General features: G+C 37.1%; 2 protein-coding genes across 9 annotated transcripts in view; one reads left to right on the top strand and one right to left on the bottom strand.

Moving 5' to 3' along the window:
- Nucleotides 1-2,166, top strand: part of Ptp36E (protein tyrosine phosphatase 36E) — a 193,151-nt gene extending 190,985 nt beyond the window's left edge. For all 5 annotated transcript variants that reach the window (XM_086547555.1, XM_086547557.1, XM_086547556.1 and 2 more), the window contains one exon: nt 1-2,166. This exon is cut by the window's left edge and continues 1,669 nt beyond it. The gene's annotated coding sequence lies outside the window, so the exon portion shown is untranslated.
- Nucleotides 2,167-2,225: 59 nt separating this feature from the next.
- Nucleotides 2,226-7,500, bottom strand: part of sprt (PDZ domain-containing protein sprite) — a 66,408-nt gene continuing 61,133 nt past the window's right edge. For all 4 annotated transcript variants that reach the window (XM_043007956.2, XM_043007957.2, XM_086547554.1 and 1 more), the window contains 8 exons: nt 5,923-6,065; nt 5,463-5,648; nt 4,864-5,199; nt 4,534-4,643; nt 4,230-4,347; nt 3,917-4,073; nt 3,404-3,652; nt 2,226-3,277 (listed from right to left, as the gene is read on the bottom strand). In XM_043007956.2, coding sequence (XP_042863890.2) covers nt 2,555-3,277; nt 3,404-3,652; nt 3,917-4,073; nt 4,230-4,347; nt 4,534-4,643; nt 4,864-5,199; nt 5,463-5,648; nt 5,923-6,065 — 2,022 coding nt within the window. In that variant the 3' untranslated portion in view covers nt 2,226-2,554. The remainder of the gene's footprint in view (nt 3,278-3,403; nt 3,653-3,916; nt 4,074-4,229; nt 4,348-4,533; nt 4,644-4,863; nt 5,200-5,462; nt 5,649-5,922; nt 6,066-7,500) is intronic.

Consider the following 7,500-nt stretch of genomic DNA (forward strand, 5'->3'; position numbering starts at 1 on the left):
TATTATATACATATGTATTCAGAAGTTATGTCCCTAGAAAAATGGTCATGAATGTTCACTACATTGTATTGCCATTTATATATACATAAGATTTTGACAATATGGAATGTTTCAAACTGAGAATGTTAACCTTGCACTCAAAATTAAATTAAGGGAAGACTTCATTAAAACAATGTTAGTAAATCATAACCAATCTTGCCATGATATTATTCTATATAATCTTGAGAAATGAACAATATAATCTCAGAAACCGATGTATTGGATTTAACTGTAAATATTAATATTCTGATGTATGCATGACTGTAAGGTTATATCTGAGTGCATGTGAATATGTATATATGTGTGTGTGTGTGTGTGTGTGTGTGTGTGTGTGTGTGTGTGTGTGTGTGTGTGTGTGTGTGTGTGTGTGTGTGTGTGTGTGTGTGTGTGTGTCTGTGTGTCTATGTGTGCATTTATGGTTGCATGCATGTATGTGTGTATGTGTTTATGCTTGTGTATATGTATGTGGTTGTGCATCTTCATGCTTGTGCCCAGTGTGCATGTGTGTGCATGTCTATATGTGCATGGATGCATTTATATATGTATGTATGTATATACATATTAATGTAGGCATGTGTGCAAAATTGTCAGAATGTGTACATTTGTGGTTATGTATGGGAAATATATATTTCACACTACATAAATGAGTCAGTAATGATAAAACACACATACAGACTCACACACACACACACACACACACACACACACACACACACACACACACACACACACACACACACACACACACACACACACACACACACACACACACACACACACACACACACACACACACATGCACATACACACTTATAAACATACTCATACACATACATACTCATACACACTCATACACACTCAATACACTTGTACTCACTCATACACACTCGTACACACCCGTACACACTCGTACACACTCGTACACACACACACACACACACACACACACACACACACACACACACACACACACACACACACACACACACACACACACACACACACACACACACACACACACACACACACACACACACACACACACACACACACACACACACACACACACACACACACACACACACACACACACATACAGATTCACATGCACTGTACACAAGCATACATGCACATTTTTACACATACATTTACATTATTAAGCACATGGCCTAGATGGATAGGTAGATGAATAGACAGACAAACAGATAGTTAGATTTATGGGCAAAATAGATGCCTTTTATATAATCTTGAATTGTGCCTCAAATGAAAATCATCTTTAGCTCTTTTTCTATTATAACTGTTAAATATATGTTTTTCATTATCAGTAGCCAAATAAACAAACATATAGTCAAAAGATGCATTTGGCATCTTTTCCATGAAAATGTATGTCTTAAATCAAAATGCTATAGAATATTCTAAATATGACAGACATTGGTATTTATAATTACTTTTACTATGAAAAAGAAACTGGCTAAAACTGGTTATTATTGCATAATACAGTGAAATATTTCAGATAATGTTGAATATATTAAATAAAACCAAGGACATGAAATAGTCATAAAACGAAGTTTTTACACATCACCCTCACCCATTTGTGCTCGAGTGTCTGCAATGTTGATTTTTGTGATGTTAATGAAGAAATTATTTACCAAATAAGTATCCTATGAAAAGTTATTGTATTTAATTGAAATTTCTCGTTTTAATTTGAATCCTCTGTTATTTGTTTATAAGATTCTCCTTGTCAGAAATCATCTTTAAAAATGTGATTGTTCATTGGTTAATGTTTATAGCTTTAATATACATATATTCATAAATTTTAGGAAAGTTTTATAACCTTGTTTAAGAAGAAGTACCTAAATGCTTTTAAATACCAAGAAAACAAAAACTGTTGATTGTAAAAATTATGTAAAACCAGTTATAAGCCTTGTATATTTGAAACAAAAAAGTTCAATTTTGCAGAGGAAGAAATGGGATACAATATTGTTTTTGCACAATTCCCCAACACAGGGTGGCGTTCGGTCATGCGCTGTGCACATGGCCAAATTCCCTCTGGGTTGACACTTTGCCTTTCTTGTTCAGGAATGATGGTCTTTTGTCCCTGTTTATACAAATAAAGTTTCCAGAAAATCTCCCCTTTCATTTTCCCATATACAGTTCAATAGAATTTTATAAAGAGAAAGTCTATCTTTCAGACAAACATATTTATTGACTTACAAAATTCTGTACAGAAAATAAAGCAGCTTACAATATCTTGCATTCACAGAAGTATATATTGAATTATCTAAATGTCATTTCACAAATCTTATTACTACATGTCAGTAAGATAAGAAAATATTATCTTTACTCTGAATTTACAAGTTCGTAGTTTTCTTATCTAGTTATACTTCTTGTGTCATCTACATATGGTCTCACTGCTGCACTAAACTTTATCATTTAGTTTCCATGAGATCACTAAGAGAAATACAATACTGTTATTGATTATCAGAGGAATATCTTGATGCAAAGTAATATCTGTTCAGCACCACTGTTCATGTGGTCTAGGACTGGTGGCCACACTGAGGGCAGATGAACGTGTGGGAGACTTATGTGGTGATTGCATCGAGTGCTGCTTATGATGAGTATAGTGATGTTGGTGACTATGACCATGGTGGTAGTGATTACTGTATGCAGGGGCTGCAGAGACTCCCTGATGGCTGTAAGTTTCATTTTCTGATGCATCTAAATCATGATTTCTAGTGCGGTCTGCTTCTAGGTGAACTGCAGCATCTGGTGAGTGTGGCCTTAGGGGACTATGGCTTGAAAAACCTTCATGAACTGAAGAAGAAGCAGCACCCTGAGGACTTGGCCGTCTACTCAACTTCTCTACGGATGGTAGACTACCATTAACAACCATCCAGACGCTTCCTTCAGAATTTGGACTTGAGGAATAATGCTCCATCTTCCTGTCTCTAGATCTATGGTGATATCTCCCTTGATATCTGCTACATGAGTGCTCCTGGAGTCTCTCATCAGGTCTCTCTGAATTCTGTTCATAGATTGTTTGAGACTGGAGGTCATAATCTTTATCATTTAGGTCAGTGTCAAGTGAAGGCCAATTATGTAGGGTATTATAACGTGAACTCGAATGAGAGGCCGACATTCCTTCATCTACACTTTGGAGGCTTGTGGTTCTTTGTAGGCTCAGACGTTCAGGCTTTTTTGGTGGCTTTGGCTTCGTGCGGGAAGGTGGCCTCGAATCCTTCAAGAAAAAGGAAAGTGTGTTTATATATACTATCAGGTCATCACATTTTTTTTATTTTACACTATTATTGTTTAAACATGAATTACATAAAAAAAAAAAAAAAAATAGATGTACTTCAAATACCTCATTTTTTGAGTCTGGTCGAGGAGAAAGGACCCGCCTGCGTGTTTCTGCTGCTGAAGAGGGTCTTGAGGATATTGTGCACCCATGGGAATGATGTGCATGGGGATCAGAGGAAGTACTTGGATATGAGGACACTGAAGAATTTGGTGATCTTAGTCTTGGAAGGGTTGGGTACTGTTCTGCACGTTCAACCCCATTCCCTATTTCGTGACCTGCTACTGCCAACTTCTGGTCACCTTTTTGAAAAACCTGGAAGTAATATAGCTTATAATAATTATATGGTATCCTCTGATTCTCATTCTCTCTCTCTCTCTCTCTCTCTCTCTCTCTCTCTCTCTCTCTCTCTCTCTCTCTCTCTCTCTCTCTCTCTCTCTCTCTCTCTCTCTCTCTCTCTCTCTCTCTCTCTCTCTCTTTCTCCCTCTTATGTAGTAACAATTTGCAAAATGTCATAAATTTGCAGCAATTTGTCTAGTTATTCATCCAATAAAGTTTACCAATTACCCATCTGTATACCTGTATCACTGTTGCTCCAGGCTGGGAGGTTGTGACAATTGCTTCTCCATCACTGTGCCTCAGAGCAACTTCACGGGTGTGATTGAGAGTTGCCTGCAGTTCTGATACTTGGTCTTCTAGGTAACTGATACGATGATTGAGGCGTGTATTGTTGCTCCTGTTTGAGTTGAATAGGTATTAGACACAAAATCAATGAAGAATATTCTAATGCTTCGGATATTTCACAGCTAGAGGAATTTCGTATTCATATGTAAATGACATGCACCATTATAATTCAACATATAAGAAAAAATGTTATTGCTATAGTTCATACTTCAAGGTTTCCTTTTCTTTTAAAGCCTTGTCAAGTCTGGAAACCAAATCTTTGATTTCTTTTGCTCTGTCTTCAAGCTGCTTTTCGAGACGTACCTCAGACTTTCTTGCTCCCGTACCTTTTGATAAAAGACATTCATTTTAACTTAATTATTCAAATTCATTAGTCTAAACTTCAAAAGAGTGAAAGTAAAGAAGTTTATGACAAGTCTAATGACTTGTCCAACAAATAAAAGTTTACCCAAAATGGCCAGACACAAAAATAAATCATCAAGCAAACGAACAGAGAAAGAATGAAAAAATACCTGAATTGGGTCTTGCTACAACGAGGTTAAGGTGTGTTGCTGAGGCCATAAGCCTAGTAACTAAATCCAGCCCTCGACCCACGACGCACTCTCCATTAACTTCAAGTAACCTGAGACAAAGAGTAAACGCATAATCAACCACAGAAATATTTTAGGCATTATAAGTAAGGCATTGCCCTATATTATAATTTGCAGTTATACAAAATATATATTGGTTTTGTTATCTCACACTTAATAAACTTGGTCAACAGAATGTCATCAGCAAAACTTAACAATCAGAATATTATCAGCTTAACAACACTGTTCTTATTTTTTTCCTTTCCACCTTACCTGTCACCTTTCCGGAGTCTAGTTTCCTCTGTCGCCCAGTCAATAACACAGCCAAAGGGCGTTTGAGGTGTGACATGGAAGTCTGGGTTTCCTGGGGTGTGGTTGATGCTAACATTGGCCAGTGATGCACCAGACAATGCTGCTGCCCCTCCTGCCGATGACATGAGAGCATGGAGCGTAGTCTGTGAGCCCGGGGCGCCTGAAGCACTCGAGGGACTGTTCTCCTGTAGGCGAGCACCCAGGACCGATGACTCCTCCTTCAGGTTTAAGACGTTGAGTTCCTCTCTCTCTAACTCGTATTCGAGTTCAGCTGCGTGGATCCTTACGTCGATGTTGCTGCGGAAATTAAATACAAATACTAGCTACAGATACTGTGGTTCACATATTGCTGACATATGAAGGGAAATTATGGACACCTTATATATGCATAGAGGTGTGCTGCATATACTTTTGTCATGAATATTCATTTTACAATTTCACTGCTAGTGGCACTGTACAGTATAGAATACCTGTGCGCATGCGAGCTACATGTTTGCATTTGCATGTGTGCGTGTGTGTGTGGAGGGAGGTTGTATATGTAGGTACGTCATCAAACTCACTCAGTTATATCAATTTTTTCCAACGCAAGTTTAAGATTCTTGATGGCGACCTTCTTGGCGTCCATCTCCGCCTGCACTTTGTTGAGACGTTCCTGGATGGATCGGCGTTCAGCTTCGGAGAGCACGCCCCCGACGTCGCCTCCTCCGCCGACCGTGCCACCGAGGTTTGTGATCTGGGTCTTCAGGCTGAGAAGTGAGGGACATGGGTTTATTAGATACATATCCAGAAGAATTCATAACCGTCGGTCACACAAAGAAATATAAAAGTTGAGTAAAGTGACTCCTACATAACACATCAACAAAATAATCCCACAAATCATCCACTAACGAGTGTATATAATATAAACACCCTTGATCAGCGACAAAACAATATAATCCATTTTAAAAAGTGGGCTCTCGTTCCCAGCCCACAAAATATAGCCAAAAGTCCACCAAAGCATCCAAAGCATTAACCACTAACGACTGTATGACGGTGTCTTTGTCCTTGAGCGCCTGGTGGAGGGTGTCCAGCTCTCTGACGAGATCGCGAGCCGCCCGAGGGAGTGTCTCCAGAAGAGCTTCCCGTCTTCGCTTCCAGCCTAAGGAGACTTCGATGCTCGCCATCTGTTGGGAAGAGAAAATTCCTGGTCAGACTCTTTTCTCCCTTTCTGTATCTATTTCTACTATTGATATTTTATTTATTTATCTATTTATTTAAACAAACACACACACACACACACACACACACACACACACACACACACAACACACAAACACAAATTCAAACTTAAACACAGACACACACAAACACAAACACACACACACAATCGCAAATACACACACACACATATATATATATATATATATATATATATATATATATATATATATATATATATGTGTGTGTGTGTGTGTGTGTGTGTTTGTGTGTATGTGTGTATACATATGTGTATATATATACATATATATATATATATATATATATATATATATATATATATACATATGTGTATATACATACACACACACACACACACACACAATATATATATATATATTATATATATATATATATATATATATATATATATAATATATTATATATGTGTGTGTGTGTGTGTGTGTGTGTGTGTGTATGTGTGTGTGTGTGTGTGTGTGTGTACATATATATGAATTTACAGTTGCTCCAGATGTTTAAATAGCTTCATATTATACCATAAATGTATGTCAATATACAAATATCCTCCCCAAATCAGTTAGACGAGAAAAAGGAATAATTTCCTTGCCTTCCTAACTATATTTCAACATAACACATCTCATAAATTTTACCGTTCTAACATCACACTATTGTGTCATCGGAAATCAATATTACTTAAACTTTATTATGACACAGATAAAGCAATAGTTAGGAGTATTGCAAATATAATTCGCAATACTCCGAGTTTTGACCTTGGTGGTTATAGTGAATTTTATCAATACTTAGATTGATGTTTAATATTGCACAAACACACACACATTTACATATATATACATACACCTACCTACACCTACACCTACACACAGACACATACATACACACACACACACACACACACACACACACACACACACACACACATAAACACACACACACACACACACACACACACACACACACACACACACACACACACACACACACACACATATATATATATATATATATATAATTATGAATATATACAGATATATGTATATGTACATATATATATACATATACATATATACATATATATATATATATATATATATATATATATATATATATATATATATGTGTGTGTGTGTGTGTGTGTGTGTGTGTGTGTGTGTGTGTGTGTGTGTGTGTGTGTGTGCGCGTGCGCGCGCTTGTGTATATGTGCAGGTAGGTACAATGATAGACAGAGAGTCTGTGAAAACCATCCATTAGAATTCTCGTTTGCGCATCATTTAGGCGCAATTAGAGGTCGCGACCTCCGCTCAGTGCCTGTATCTAAAATAAATCGTGTTCGCCTCTCTTGTTTTTATATTTTTTTTATTT

Source organism: Penaeus japonicus, unplaced genomic scaffold, assembly GCF_977035675.1.
Source record: "Penaeus japonicus unplaced genomic scaffold, GWHDUDI00000001_assembly GWHDUDI00000019, whole genome shotgun sequence".
Taxonomy (NCBI): domain Eukaryota; kingdom Metazoa; phylum Arthropoda; class Malacostraca; order Decapoda; family Penaeidae; genus Penaeus; species Penaeus japonicus.